Source organism: Carassius carassius, chromosome 7 (genome assembly GCF_963082965.1).
Source record: "Carassius carassius chromosome 7, fCarCar2.1, whole genome shotgun sequence".
Taxonomy (NCBI): domain Eukaryota; kingdom Metazoa; phylum Chordata; class Actinopteri; order Cypriniformes; family Cyprinidae; genus Carassius; species Carassius carassius.
In genome coordinates, this window is record NC_081761.1 from 10,100,688 (window position 1) to 10,117,722 (window position 17,035).

The 17,035-nt window shown below is 39.4% G+C and overlaps 1 protein-coding gene across 1 annotated transcript in view; it reads right to left on the reverse strand.

The window, feature by feature from the left end:
• Positions 1-17,035, reverse strand: part of LOC132143510 (zeta-sarcoglycan-like) — a 340,116-nt gene that overhangs the window by 164,304 nt on the left and 158,777 nt on the right. Inside the window, exon 2 of the mRNA XM_059553779.1 lies at positions 3,566-3,760. Coding sequence (XP_059409762.1) covers positions 3,566-3,760 — 195 coding nt within the window. The remainder of the gene's footprint in view (positions 1-3,565; positions 3,761-17,035) is intronic.

Here is a 17,035-nt window from a genome sequence, read left to right on the forward strand (position 1 = left end):
GGAACGACCCTTCAATATAACGGCCATGATTGTTTTCACTCCGAAGAGCCCTTCGGAGGAGGCGGGAACCGGCGGACAATCAAATAAAGACTTTAATAACAAAATAAACACAAAACAGCGCAACAGCCCCTCGCGCACGACTGTCGCGCACAAATAAAAAGCAAACACAAACTAAAAGCCCAGACCTGGTCCTCTCTCGTCCTTCACTGTCGTCGCTCCAGTTTTATATCCCTCCATCTCCTCCGTGGGACTCGAGACCGGTGGGTCGAACAGGTGTCGCTCATCTCCAGTCACTCCACCGGCCTCGCTCTGTTCCCACGTCTCTCGGCCCCGCCCCACTCGTCACAGTCCTGTTCTAGAGACAGCCATGCATGCCCATGCCATGACATCACCTCCACCAAGCTTTATAGATGAGGTTGTATGCTTAGGATCATTTGCAGTTCCCTTTTTTCTCCACACTTTTGCTTTCCAATCACTTAGATAAAAGTTGATCTTTGTCTCATCGATCAATCAACTCCGTTCCAAAACTCAACTGGCTCACATTTGTGAATAATCTTGCCTTTCTATTTTTGGTGCTGATCAGAGGTTTGCATCTTGCTGTGTAGCTTCTGTAATTCTGTGTCAAATTCTCCTGCGGACTGTAGATTGACAGAGCATCACCCCAGATTTCTGGAGGTTGTTGGTGATTTTACAGACATGTATTTTAGGGTTCATTTTCATAGATTTTATGATTTGTCTGTCATCAACTACTGTTGTTTTTCTCACCTGATCAGGTCGTCATTGGTTGCTGATGTCGCGGTAGTTTCCAAACTCTTGATTTCTCCATGCTCTTTGTTTTTCCTATAGTTCTAATTGACTTCCTCTTTTCTTTTAGCATCCAAATTGCTTGTTTTTCTTTCAGAGTCGGCTTCATCATCTTCATCCTGGTTTGTGTGTGTCATCATTGAATGCAAGACTTAGAATGCAGAAGCAGTGGATATAACTGATAAGACACATTCCCTGCTTTTAATATTTGAAGAATTAATGCAACAGGACACAGCTGAACACTTAGGGAGACCTGTGAGGCAACTGTTCCAATACTTATGCTCACATCAGATAGGGAGATGAAACTCTAAAAGTGCTGATCTTCTTAGCTGGTAAAACATATTTGTGTTGAATCACCCAATAATAAAATGTGACTTTCTGTAGTTTTGTCTCATATTCATTTTTTAATCATATTTACAGATTTCTTGACTCCACAGCAAACAGAACAATTTTGTCTTTACTGCTCGAATACTTATGGAGGGCACTGTATATGTGTTTTTTTTTTTTTTTGTAGTATATCATTGAGCCAGCTCTTATGATAACAAGGCAGAAATGTCCTATATGTGGTCATACAGTCCAAACTTTGGTGACCCATTTAAAGTTAAACCAAATGGTTTGTTTATTTGCCACTGCTAAGACCCACCTGAGAGGTACTATACAGGTCAAACAACTCAAAGTTAGTTTAAGATAACAAAGTCTAAAGATACAAGTCTGTGTGCTTAAAGTCCATTTCGAAGTCACAATGAAAAGATATAAGCTCCACAATCCTAAGACCACACATAAGCACACACACCAAAAAGAGGTTTCACAAGCCTGTTGTGTGTTATCAAATATATGCTAACTCTACAAAGAGGTATTGTAGTTCTCGGCTCTTACACAAGTTATTGTATTTCACAGCTCTCACACCATCACTGACTAAATCACACACACACACACACACACACACACACACACACACACACACGCTTACACAAAACCACAAAATCCTCTCATTTCTTCTTGTCATTTCGGCAGGCAAACCACAGAGTGTTCATTTTTGAGTAGGTTCATGACTCCACTGATCCAGGCAGCTCATGCTTTGTAATTGTGTATAGCCAGCATGTGCAGCAGATGCTGTTAAACAAGGACAAATCAGCTGGGTAAATAAAGTTCTGTAACCTCATGCTTGCTAGTACACCTGAACTTCCAAGTAAGGCCATTCACACAATCAGAAAGAGACTTTAGGACAATTAAAAAAGATAAAAAATGCAGAAGCAGATGTGACCATATTTACATTTTCTTAAGAAAATTAGTGTTACTTTTCTTATTGCTTTTCAAATGTATATGCTAAATTTTTATTTCTATAATTTCAAAGGTAAAAGTGCATTTTTCGGGCTATTTCTACCTGATCTGACACATACAATTCCTTTAATTTGTGTAAATCCACATATATATATATATATATATATATATATATATATATATATATATATATATATATATATATATATATATATATATATATATATATATATATATACACAGTACAGACCAAAAGTTTGGAAACATTACTATTTTTAATGTTTTTGAAAGAAGTTTCTTCTGCTCATCAAGCCTGCATTTATTTGATCAAAAATACAGAAAAAACAGCAATATTGTGAAATATTATTACAACTTAAAATAATAGTTTTCTATTTGAATATACTTTAAAAAAAAAAATATTCCTGTGATGCAAAGCTGAATTTTCAGCATCATTACTCCAACCTTCAGTGTCACATGTAACATCCAGTCTATCACATGATCATTTAGAAATCATTCTAATATTCTGATTTATTATGAGTGTTGGAAACAGTTCTGCTGTCTAATATATTTGATGAACAAAAGGTTAAAAAGAACTGCATTTATTAAAAAAAAAAATTCTAATAATATATATTCTAATAATATATTTTCTTTACTATCACTTTTTAGCAATTTAACACATCCTTGCTGAATAAAAGTATTTTATTAAAAAAAAAAAAGAATATAAATAGAATATAAATAGAAAATATAAAAGAAAAAAAATTACTGACCCCAAATTACTGACCAGTAGTGTATATTGTTATTACAAAATATTTATATTTTAAAAACATAGATTCTTTTTTTTTTTTTTTTTTTTTTTACTTTTTATTCATCAAAGTATCCTAAAAAAGTATCACATGTTCTGAAAAAATATTAAGCAGCAAAACTGTTCCCAACTTTGATAATGAATCATCATATTAGAATGATTTCTAAAGGATCATGTGATAATGATCCTAAAGATTCAGCTTTGCATCACAGAAATAAATGATAATTTAAAGTATAATAAATTTACAAACAATTATTTTAAATTGTAATAATATATCACAATATTAAATTTTATTTCTGTATTTTTGATCAAATAAATGCAGGCTTGATGAGCAGAAGAAACTTCTTTCAAAAACATTAAAAATAGTAATGTTTCCAAACTTTTGGTCTGTACTATATATATATATATATATATATATATATATATATATATATATATATATATATATATATACAGTATATGGCTTAATTTATTCCTTCTTTGTAATATAATGGTAGTAATAACACATCTCTCCAAACGTCATGATTTTTGGTATAATTAATTGCCATAAAAAAAGACGAGATATGCAAGTGTTTAAAACTTGAGCATAATTATAAGCAGAAGTAATATTGATGTTTGCATTATCATGACCTGAAAAAAAAAATAAAAATAATAATAGTTCAACAGAGCAGTGCTCACCACTGTGAAGTTCATGACCTTTAGAATCCATATGGTCAAGGCTAGGTTGACGATCATGGTTACAAGGAGGAGAAGGATGAAGAAATAGAGACAGCGCTTTCGCCAGCCATAAATCCCAACCGGGTACACAGTAGCACATCCCTGCCTTTGGAGGGGGTTTGGCTGAGATGCCAGGATGTACTGCTCCTGAGTCATCTAGTGAGAAAGAACAGAAAGAGACAGAATTTTTTCAGATTTTTTAATTTTCACAAGCTTTATCTTCTTTAATGCAGCCGTGGTGCATCATCTATATATCTATTTTGAAAAATGGATAAAATTAATAAATTATATTTTAAAACAGAAAAAAAGTGTTGTAGTAAATTGTAATAACCACAAAATGCTAAAGTAAAACATTAAATAGATTTAAAATCAATGTTGAGACAATTCTTTGTGTGTGTCTGTGATGCATAGTTGTTGCTTACGTGTAGTGTATATATATATATATATATATATATATATATATATATATATATATATATACATTTAAATTTACTTACAGTACTTACAGTACATTCAGGCTATCAATTTTTACCTATCGTGTGTTCCTGGGGAATCGAACCCCCAATATATGTAGGTGATATGCAACAAGGCAACTTTCTACAGTAGGTTTTACAACAAATCTAGAAGGTGAAAAATAGTACTGGACAAGGAAATACGTGGGATGGAGAAAAGGAAATCTTGCTTTTGCTTTTTAATTCACAGTCTCTCAGCATGCATTGGCTCAACTAAAGACCTCAAGCACATCCGCTGCGAAAACTCCCCAACCTCTCCGTAACCTCAAAACTCCCTTTAGCTAGCTCTCCAGCTCAACAAAACTCCTCTTAAACTCCCTCTAAAACGCTCTTTAACAACTCTCAAATCTTCTTCACACTTCACTCTTAAAAATAAATGGTCCAATTAAAGCAAAAAGGGCTTTACAGCCTGATGTCAAAAAATAACTTTTTTTATCAATTCAGCAAAGGACTTTTGATTTTGTAGTTCTTTAGAGGTGCTAAAGAGGTAATTTATCGATGTTAGAACACTTTCTCCTATCTCAGTTGTGCAGAGACAACTGTGTACAGACCATTCATAGGTTGACTTCCAGAGGAATATAAACACTTTGACTCTTTCAAAAAAATTTCCGTTTGTTCCAGCATGTCCAACTCTTTTGGCGAAACCAATGCAGTGAATTTTGTGGATGACGATACCTGTTTCACTGAACAAGTAAAAGAATGGAAGAAGTCACACAGCATTGTAGCACTAGTAAGCACATTCCCAGCTGGGGGAAAAATACAGCTTTTTCTGGTGTCAGCTGGTCTCCTAGTCTGGTCAGATTGGTCTAACTAGTCCCTAGACCTGAGATGCATTTCCCAAAAGCATTGTAAGCTTAAGTACATTGTAGACCCATTGAGCTACGATCAACTTAAGCTTACAATGCCTTTAGGAAATGCAGTCCTGATCTCCAAGTTCAACCTGCTAAAAAGTAAAATCTAAAAACTGACAAAGAAACCCAAAAGACTGCAACTCAAGCTGCAAAGAACACTGAAGAAGTAAGACGGATAAATTTGGAAAATAATAATAATAATAATAATAATTTATATTATTATTTAACTCTGAAATCACACATTTGAAAGTTACAGTAAATCATATTGCAATTTTGGTTTTATCTGGATTAGTCTGGCCCTAGAGTGTCCCTCAACCTCTTCAGATGCTCCTCTCCAAGCTCTTCAGCACTGAAAAACGTCTAAACCTGCCTTAACAATAGCCCTCTTACTTACAAACTCGTAACAATGACCTTCACTGCTCCTGTTGTTGTGAGGAGTTGAGTATGTGCACATTTTCTATATATTTGAGGCATGCAATGTGAAGAAAGTGTGTTTTAGTTGGTGCGGAGGAGTGTAGTTAATAGTCAGTTTCCACCAGTTTCACCACATGGGTGAAAGAGATCATTCTTTTTCTCTAGCCTCAAGTCCTCATCTGCTATAAATATCGAGCATGATGGAGAGGGAAATATTGGATAGTTTTCACTACATATTTTTTTTTTACCTTTCAGTCTCCCACGCATTATTTAGAGATACCATTTTAGTCCGTATTTGTTTCTTCCATATACCCTCCCTTTTATACCACTTGGTGCGGTTCAGTACCCGATTTACTCCGCCCCTGAACATGCCTCTCTATCCTTCTCTGTCTTGCTTGAGCTTTTTCTCTTTGTCTCTCCGGTTCCAATGCATTTCTAAAATTGATCTGACAGTGGAGTGATCCATCAAATGCATGTGCAGCCAAGCTGGACCAGAACGGCACCCTGTCTAAAACCTAACACTATTAACATACTCACCAACTACTCACTCACTCAGATTACATCTGCTTGTTCCAGCAAAGAGACAGGGGGGGGGGGGGGGGGGGGTGGGTGTCAGACAGACAAACAGAACTATACACACATGTGAGTGCAGGGCAGGTAAATAACAAAAGCAGAGTCTAAAGACAAGGGTAAACCACTTGCCAATTCAACAAGCTTGCCTAACTCCTAATTGTTCATCTGCTGTATCATCATTAGGGTTTATTATTTTCAGTAACTGATTTTTTGATTGATTGATTGATTGATTTATTTGTACATTCATTTGTTCATTCATTTCATTTTTGCAGTTTAACCACTGATCTATGTATATGACTGGATCGTTCATCGCGTTCTAAACTGCCAACAGACAGTGAAGCCACCGGAAGTGTTCGATCCGCCATGTTACTAATCCCTACCAGCAGACAGCACCATTGAGTCACATTCAAACCGCGGTCCTAAAATAACTTGATTTGAAGCAAATCAGTCAAACGGGACTCGTTTTTATGTTACGTATATGTAAATTAATGTTTACTTCAGATGTTATATGCAGTGTTTATGGTCTTTTGCGGCAGGATAAGCGATACATTTAAACCATTAAGGTGGGTGTGTCTGCTGCGCACTGACGACAGAGGTAACTGATCCAACACAAAAAATGGCTCATTTCTTTATGAACATAATTATTCAGGAATTATTAAACATGAATGTATTAGTATCAGAAATTGATTTGAATATAATACAATGAATAATACAATTATGTTGTTAATATTGATCTATACATGAAAAGCTTAACTTACTATCTTGGAAATAAAGCTTTATAAAGTTTATGTCTTTAAATCAGTACTGTATATAGTCAGTTATTAATCTGAATAAATCCAGATTTCAGAATGAGCAGTTTGTAGTTTGTTATATATGTTGAGGTCGTGTCGGTCTGATGTTTATCATGTTCATGATGCTCACTACTGTAATGAACGTAGCTTTTTAATAATTACACGACATTTAAAAAAATAACCGTTTACATGCCTAGGGTGTTTGCATTGTAATAATGTACAGAAATACTTCAGATTTAAAAACGCTGACTTTTTCTAATTAAAATAATACAGTTTCCTGTTAATTCAATAGAACGTTTACGCACACTGGGGATTACCAATATGGCGGCGCAGCGGCTTCACTTTCATGACATCATGAGCAATCCAGTTCTATATTATAGATCAGTGAGTTTAACCCGTATGTGTTGCACAACATTTTAAAATAAAATACAAATATTTTGTGTGTTTAATTTATACATCAGCACATAGCAAGGTTATTATTATAAGGTTATATTATTATTAAAATGAAAAGTTACTTGAAATACAATATAGTTCCATTTAATTTAACTTGAAGTAGCCTACTAAAACTAAAAAAACTGAAATAAAAATGAATTAAAAAAACTAGTCATATTTGTAAACAACAACAAAAAACTAACAAAACTTTAACTATAATTAACATGAAAGCACAAGCAGCTCATAAAACCAGATGATTTAAGTTTATACAGTATTAAGTTTGTTGTGGTGTATTGTTTTGAACATTTGTCTCAAGGCTTCATTGATTGTAACTGTTCAATTATTCCTCTCAAATTTTGTCTTTTGAGGCAGAAAATTGTCCCTGCCTTCATATCCCTCTCCACAAAATTTTGGTGAAAAATGAAAGCAATAGACTGTCCAATGTGTCATGATTGCTTTTTTCTTTATAAAAGGAAATATGAGTCATACAAAGATGATTCAAACACACACACACACACACACACACACAAATTTTGTAAGGAGGTACAGTAGTCTATTACCCTCTCATTAATCCTGCTATCCCACCAATACACCAGCAGATCGTGCTAGCTTGCCCTGCTAATGATGTTTTACTACACTAGACAATATCTAGTCACAGTTTGCAAAGACTTCAAAGTCTAGACAGTCCTAGTTTGGAGTTTGAGGAAACAAAGATGGAACACAGCAATACAGCAAGAGTACTGAAGCATTTATTATTATTATTATTATTATTATTATTATTATTATTATTATTATTATTATTATTATTATTATTATTCTTTTATCTTCCCCCTTACCAGTTTTCAGCAATTCATTCAGAACCAGCTGCTTCATCTAAACTTTGTCTTTTTGATTTTTTTCTGCCATAAATATGATATGCATATTGGTTTTACAAACCAAGGAAATGTAAGTTTTAAGGCCCATTTGCACCCATGATGATAACTATAATACAATAATATAATAATCGCACCACAGTCCACACAACAGCAATAACATTAACATCAGGGAAACGATAATAATAGAATCACTTTCAAAATGATTTTCCAATGGATAAACAATAAAAACACTGACATCCAGTCATAATCCACTCGACTATAAAGAGCTTGAGCATTTAAAGTGGCAGAGAACATAAATTGTGTTTATATTAACCAGAATATAATCGTCTGTTGCTGTAGATGCTAATATAGTTATCGTTATGGTTATCGCTACAGTTATCATTTTTGATGTGATACAGTCCTTTTTTGGTGCAGTTTCACAGGCAAAAACAAATGCCCATTGTTTATTGTTAAAAGGCACAGAAGTTGCTTTCAATCCAAGCAGTTGTTGGTCAACGCTACACATTGGTATAACTAACTTAAACCCGTTGCAAAACTTATGCAGGGAAATTTCTCCCTCATGCAAAATAATAATAAGTTAACTGCATGGATGCCTATTGAAATGACAGGATTGCACTAGGGAAAATTCATCAAACAATGGTAAATGTATCTGCACCTTTATGTCGTAAAATATCCTTGACTGAAACAGATTAAAAATCGGACTCACGATTATGACGTTGTTCGCAAACTAAATATTTATATGGTTACCATCACATGTAACCTTACTACACATACTAAAAGAAGGTTTTGCATTAATGGTCAGCAAGTTCTTAATTCAACTCACACACTGTGAAAGTACAGTACAATAATTCAGACAGTACTAGTTTTGACCAGAGCATGTTTTGTACTACTAATGTAGTAATGTTTTTTGTTGTTGTTTGTTTTTTAAGAAAAAAAAAGTTTCCTTTAATTTCCTATTTAATTAAGTGTAAATATCATTTAAAACATGATGATTTCAGCCAATCAGCTGTAATGTTGGCATTGTCAAGTTTCATTATAAAGGTTAATACGTTTAATGTGAGTGTTACATGCAATTCTGTTTTTGATAACTTTTTTTTAAGTACTTTCCGCCTCTTCAGTTAATTCATACAAAAAAGTGTGTGTGTGTGTGTGTGTGTGTGTGTGGGAGAGAGAGAGACTGAGGGAGGCAGTATTATGTCAACCCAGCAGGAAAGAAGAATTCACTAAGCAAATAGACCTGAAAATATCACATCGTCTTCCGCCTTTTCACTGAATCAATAGCAGCACAAATATTACTTCAATTTCACGCGACGACATCGTGGTACCCAGGCGCTAATGCTAAGCAGTATTAACAAATCGATACATCATTTAAAAAGGTCATATCAGTCAGGGATGTAATTTAATGCCAGGCAGCAGACAGTACAGATTTGCAGCTAATTAAATGTTGCCATCTCTGTACAAGCTCTCTGGCTTTTCAAAGGTGAATCAAGGCAGAGGTATCGACAGTTCTAGCTCTGCATAAACAGGGGCAACAGTCTTTCAGAAGTAAAGCCCCTCTGTTGTTAATCTGCTCCCTTTACTTCACGTTCAGCTCTTTTTTGAGGTTCCCCTCAAGGGTATCTCCATAGCAAGCTCAATCTTAATCAACATCTTACACTTTTTAATTAGTGCCTTCTACTAGAACGTAATGCAAGTGCCAAGACTTCGAGTCTAACAAGGTTTCTCAAGCTTCAAAGACACACACTCGGTTGTTTTGCGCTATCACTCCAGTCTCAAATGTTGTGTATTAGATAAGAAAGCTTGGACTAGGTGAGGAAAATGGAGCAGGTGTCCTGTGCAATCCAGGCACAATTATGACATCTTTCACAGCGTACGTTACACGAGTGAGCACAGCGCAGTTAAAACATTAGACGCCTGAATGCTCAAAGCTTTCTAAAACGATCCCTCGTCATCCGAGTAGGAGTTTCAGAATGGATCTGACAGCTCTGTGTGTTTGTGGCACACGTCACATGAAATCACAGCAAGGAAAACACTAAATCATCTGCTAGGAAAACATACATTAGTAAGACTAATGGTGTGATTTTCTTTTAGTTTTTGCTTCATTGTGAGATTTCAGGGAGCATCTGGATAAAAATATGGCAGTGCTTTTTGGTGAATTTTCACAGAGAATGCGTAAACACTTATTGTTTGTATCTTTGTCTTGTTTGAGCAAGTTCAGAAACTGAAAATTACTTAAAACAACTTACATTTACTCGATCACAAAACTGAATAAGATACTTACAAATGTTTTGAGAGAATACTGATAGGCAATTTTCATATTTATGCTAAAGAGCACAGCAATTTGCAGATAGAGTGTTTCAGAGATGCGGTAATTTTTCAGGACAACCCATAGTTAGCATAACCCTTGTTCCCTAAAAAAAAAAAAGCCAATATTACAGAAAATTAAATCAGTGAACAACAAAAGTTTATAAAACTTAACACAAATGAACACAACGTTTTATTAATTCTGAAGCCTAAAGCAATGGCCAAAAATAAAATAATAGCAAACAAACTACAACACAGTTCCACAGTTGACCACTAAGCATCTGATAAAATCAACAAGTTTGAAAAATGGTATTAGAATAGCATGAGCACAACAAGGCTGCAAAAGCGGACTAGTGAGATGATCAGTTGTCCTGATATGAACTATAAGGTCTAATGTCTCAAACCTATGTAGTCCTATTTGTTTGTTGTTAATAGCCACTTCTTAGCAATGGATTTGCTTAAAAAAGTGAAAGCAAAGTAAAGTGTGAAAGCATTTTGAGCTTGTGTTCCACAGACCTTTTTTCAGGCATTTATCAAATAAATAAATACAATTTAAAATGAAAAACAAACCATTGACTTGAAGTGCAAATATGCTAACTATTTTTACAACGCAAACAGAATAAAATCGCATCACAGTTGAAACTAATAGGAAACTCCCAACCACTAGGGGCAATGAAAACTCCCAACAAAACTATATGAACATGAAGCACATGCATTTTGAGCTGGAAATTGGTTTGCTGGATTACTTCAGAGGATGTCTCATTTAAGAAAAGTAGCTGTTATAAAAGTGTCTCTTTCCTTAAGCAAAAATGGCCGAAAATGATAATCAATGGATTGCCCCTGTTGGTCAGGTGTATACAGTATCTTTTAGAGCTTAATTTTGTGCAGCGAGTTGTTACTGTTTTGTTTCAAACTATTATTTGCTTTGTAATTTTCATTGCATTTTGCCCCTGTAGTTGACCATAATTAGATATAGTTGATGAGCTAAATGAGCTAAAAGTGCTAATTATTTTTTGTACGTTTCTTACAAGGATTCACATTTCAGAGCTGCCAGGACTTCTCCTGTGGGTTAAAGAAAGAACAAAATGCATTGGGAAAGTATGTTACATGGTGTCTCACCATACACAGGGGGCTTCCAACAAATACCTGAACATCTTGGCACTCAAGAGGGGATACAACATCCCCCAAATGTCCCACCTGTGCCTGCAGCAAAGCCAAGCACACAAAGAGAGTCCAACTTAACTAGGGGAAAATTCACAAGTACTCCACCATGCTAACTGCAGCCATGCATAGAGCCTGAAGGGACTGGTTCCTGAGTTTTCCCCATGTGACCTAGTATGACCAGCCAGAATTTGAGTTTTCTGGCAGAAGCACCCTTATGTTTAAACAGTGGGTTTCTCCTCCCAGTAGCCAGCCACCATTGCACGCTGCTTTATTTGTGCACTCGGCGCCATGTGTGTTGACAAGGAGCCAGATATTGTTTTCTGTTCTCTCTTCACTACCTGGGGAAGCTAATTAGGCTTCTATTTTAGAGGCTGCTAAGGGACAAGGGACAACAGGCTGGAAAAAAGAGAATGCTTATGCAAAATAACGCAAGAACATCATTGTGTGACAACTTAGAAGAGTAATAAAAAAACCTACATATGGGCCCGGATTAAACTACAAGTACTTTCAAGTGTTCAGATTTTCACAACTTTGTTAGCTGGCATTACACTACTGCTACATCACCCAGTTCAGCCGTCTCATTTGCCGGTTCTGTTTGTGACGTTATCTGTGACAGCGTAAGTCTTAGTAACTGCCTGAAATGCCTAGTGCTGACAAGCCTCACCTCTTTGCCAGCCTGTCAATCAAATATCCTGCGGGTTGACACATGATAGATCTCCACTCTGTTTATCCAAGCTATGGGAGAAGCTTGGTGGCATTCACTTAAATCCAAAGCCCCATAACAGAAGTAAACATTACATGCTCCAACAGAGGCCACCTGCCACAGGTGTGAATTGTTTCAGGTTCACACACCTAGCTATATCCAAACACATAACAGTTCTGTATGCATATTTGCTGCACAACAAAAACAACCCCAGGCGCTTTTCTTTTTTAACTAAACCCCATGTGTGAATAGCTTCAAACTTACATTAAAGGTTTAATTGCTTAAAAGCAAATGTGTGTTGTTGTATGATCCAAAACTAAAGATGTGGATTAACTTAGTAGGTCAAACTCTTCTGAAGCATTAAAACACCATAAAGTTCACGCATCTCTAACCATGATGCTTTCTAAAAGGTCACTGATGCACTGTATGCTACAGTTTGACCTTATTCGGAACAGAGTGGCTGAAAGGGGTCTGGTCTAATGCGGGGACACGCTGTCAAAACAAGGAACCTCAGGGGGCAAAACAGAAAAGGCCTTCATGCCTTCATACAGTATTAATGAGACTAAGTTGTTTTCCAGCAGCGGCGACTGGTGCTTCTCAAGAGTGGGGAAGCTCAGATGTCACTAGTGTTGCTTTCATCAATGAAAAGTATGACTACATATCATCGTCAACGAACCTTTATCACGTCACAAAAACAAGACGAAATGCAATATCGTTGATGAATAAAAACAAGACTAAATGTGGTTTACCAAATAAAAACTATGCTAAAATGTTTCTTCATTTTCGTTTACCAAAACAAGACAAAACAAAATTTTATAATGTTATTTTGTCTTGTTTAGTCATGTGTGACGAGTCAGCTGCCTCCTCCCGTCCTAAATCGCCGCCCTTCACCAGGCTCCCGACTGGAGTGGGTGTGTGAGAGGAGGGGCGCTGGACGAGTCAGGGCTGGCGGCGTGTGATGGGGCACACCTGAAGGAAATGGAGCCGCATCACCGCCGCTGTTTAAAAGCCCAACGCGCCTCTCCTCGGGAGACCGGTCTCTTCCCCGTGCATGCACACTGGTGTCCTCGTGGGTCCAGGAAGGGTGCGTTGAGGGACTCCCGCGCCACTAGAGATGTGAGCTGCCGGACCCATGATCCGGATGGGAACCGCACCTGTTTACACGGCCGTCTGGCCAGGATGCTGGGCCGTCCATCCCCTGCCAGCGCCGCGGCCAACGAGAGTGATGCGGCCGCTAGAGGAAGCCGTCACCCCTCGCGTCCCGGACCAAAGAGGGGAGCGCATGCGGCAGCCGGACTCCGCCCCTTACCTGGACCCTTCCTCCACGAACCCTGCCCGACCCACACGAACCCCGCAGCACGACGAGGACACCAGATTCCCTGTTAATTTTGGACACTCTTGCCCTTTGGCCACCTTTATCCCCTGTTTTATTTGATTTCTGTAAATAAAAGCCTCTGCGAGGCCTGACGCCACGCCCACTGTGTCTGTCTTGTGCTCCTCCCGTCACACATGTTATTATTATTATTTAGCAGTATTTCTGTTTCCTGTGTCTCACTTCAGGGGCTGCATCAAGTTGCACTATGCAGACGCAGGCGATGTCACTTTCTCAAGCCCCATTCGCAGCATTATTTAGAAGACGACAACAATCAAAGTCTGAAGTGGGATTTATACTTTCGCCTGGCTATGCTTTGCAAGCCTACGCTAACTGCGAGCGCACCTTCCCAAACTGACACGGCTTTTATACTTGGAGTGTTCACAGTTGTATTATTCTTTAAAATGACAGGGGCGACAGGGGCCTCATGTGTCTAGGCATCAAGCACACTGAGGTGGCCTTCGTGGATGAGTCATGTTCCCACTGCAGGAAGATGACCATCTCTGAGCTGCGAACCAAGCTCCTCTACCTTTAGGGGGCCCTCTTCAAAAAGTGTACCAGCGGTATCCAGTGGGCCTCCCCCTGACCAGATGTCGATCTCAGCATTGGAGGGAGAGCTATCAGATGAATATTCGGCCATGCTGCCGCCCTCCGGGATGGTGGCAAAGCCTGAATCAGATGACAGCTATACTTTCCCGGGCCGCCGAGAGGGTAGGGCTCAAGTGGAAATCTCCACCACATCCCAAGCCCTCGAGGTGGGATGATTGGTTTCTCGAGGTGGCTCGAGCTGGTTCTCAGCACCCTGCCCCGGTGCCAAGGCACTGAAGGACCTGCAAGAGGGTGGTCACAATCTGGAAGTTCTGAAAGAACTCCCGACCACCACCGACCTTGTGCTCCTATCGACGAAGGTCACTGTGCGTTCTCTGGGTCATGCCATGTCCATGCTTGTGGTCCAGGAGCGCCATCTCTGACTGAGTCTGGTTGAAATGAGGGACGCCAACAAAGAACGGTTCCTTTAATGGCCCAGCAGCGCATTTAGAGATCCTGGCCCAGCTGTTCTCGGCTGCATGGGACTCCGCGGTATCCGGTTCACTACAGTGAAGCATCTGATCCCCCTGTTCTGTGGGTAGAGATCGCAGTCCTGCTGGCGAAGGACGCAATACAGCCAGTCCCTCCAGCCAATATGAGGTTTGGGTTTTACAGCCCTTACTTCATTGCACCCAAGAAAGGCAGTGGGTTACGTCCGTTATGACTGTCCGAGTTTTGAACCAGGCCCTTCATCGGCTACCATTCAAGATGTTGACTCATAATAGCATTTTCGGATGTGTTTTTCCCCGAGATTGGTTTGCAGCGATCAACCTGAAGGACGTGAACTTTAATGTATCAATCCTTCCATGCTACAGACCTTTTCTGCAGTTTGCGTTTGAAGGATGGGCATATCAGTACAAGGTCCTTCCCTTCGGCTGTCCCTGTCTCTCTGTGTCTTCATGAAAGTCATGAAGGCAGCTCTTTTCCCCCTCAGAGAGCAGGGTGTTTGCATTCTCAACTATCTAGATGATTGACTGATACTAGCACAATCTAGGGATCAGTTGTGCGAGCACAGGGACCAGGTGCTCCGGCACCTCAACCTGTTGGGCCTTCAGGTTAACTGGGAAAAGAGCAAACTCTCACCAACACAGAAGATCTTTTTTCTTGGTATGGAGTTGGATTCGGTCAAACAGAGAGTGCGCCTCACAGACGAACATGTGCGGTCGGTGCTAGCCTGCTTTAATACATTCAAGGGCAGGACAGCAGTCCCTCTGAAACTTTTTCAGAGTCTACTGGGGCATATGGCGACCACAGTGGCACTTACACCACTCGGCCTGTTACATTTGAGACCGCTCCAGCACTGGCTCTATGGCCGAGTCCCGAGGTGGGCGTGGAAGCGTGGCACTCACCGGGTACAAGTTACACTGGCCCGTCACCAAACCCTCACCCGTGGTCAGGTGTTGCATTCTTCCAGGCAGGGGTGGCCCTAGAACAGATCTCTAGGCAGCCGTGGTTTACATTGATGCCTCCACCATTGTCTGGGGAGCCACATACAACAGGCATGCAGTCTCAGGGGTTTGGACGGGCCCGCAGCTGCATTGGCACATCAGTTGCCTAGAGTTGTTAGCAGTATGACTTGCTCTGAACCACCTCAAAGGTTGCTTATGAGGCAAGAACATGCTGGTCCGAACGGACAACTCTGCGACCGTTGCATACATCAACCGACAAGGTGGTCTGCACTCCCGTCGCATGTCATAACTCGCCTGCCACCTCCTCCAATTCTGAGGGAAGGTTCTGAGGTCACTTTGTGCTGTTCACATTCTGGCCCTGCTCAACCATACAGCCGAAAAGCTGTCTCAAGCAAAGCTTCCGGGACAATGCGACTCCATCCCCTGACGGTCCAGCTGATCTGGAGATGTTTCGGAAATGCTCAGGTAGACCTGTTTGCTTCCCCAGAGACCTCTCACTGCCAGTTGTTCAGCAAGAGCACCGTCTACGAGACACGCTTATGCCTTGAAGTGGAACCTGTTCATCGAGTGGTGTACTTCTCACCGAGAAGACCACCAATGATGCCCGATTGCAGTCGTGCTTTCCTTTCTGCAGCAAGGGCTGGAGCGAAGGCTGTCTCCCTCCACCCTCAAAGTCCAGGTTGCTGCTATTGCTGTGTACCATGCCCCTGTGAATGGGAAGTCTTTAGGTAAGCATGACCTCACTATCAGGTTCCATAGAGGGGCCAGGAGGTTAAATCCTTCCCGGCCCCCCTCTATACCCTCTTGGGGTAGATATATTGATATATTGATGATGTTATTCTGATGTTCTCAGGTTCAGAAAAAGAACTTGTAGACTTTCATGTTTATGTAAACTGCTTAAATGAGAACCTTAAATTTAGTCTGGACTATGACTTACACGCCATAAATTTTCTGGATCTACGGATCTCAAAAGATAATGAGGGATTCTTACACACGTCTATCTTCAGAAAGGCAACAGATCGTAATACCCTATTGCATGCAAATAGCTTTCATCCGCCATGGTTTATTGATAACATACCCTTTGGACACATCCAGAGACTAAGGCGTATATGTGACTCAGATCAGGATTTCCAAAATCAATCGATGGATATGCAGCAGCGTGTACATGTGGCTGTTTTTATGTAGGCCTTACTAAAAGGAGATTGAGGGACAGGGTAGCTGAGCATAGGTATGCCACCCAGACTGCAAATATAAATTATCCAATGGCCAAACATTATATAAACGCAAAACGTGGGAGGGATTCGACATTACGAGTAGTGGCTATTTGCCTTGATGCCAGGGGTGGGGATATAATCAAATGCCTTAAACAGAGGGAGATATATTGGATTTATTCCTTGAAGGCCACTAGTCATCCAGGTCTCAATGAAGATTTTGACCTTTCAC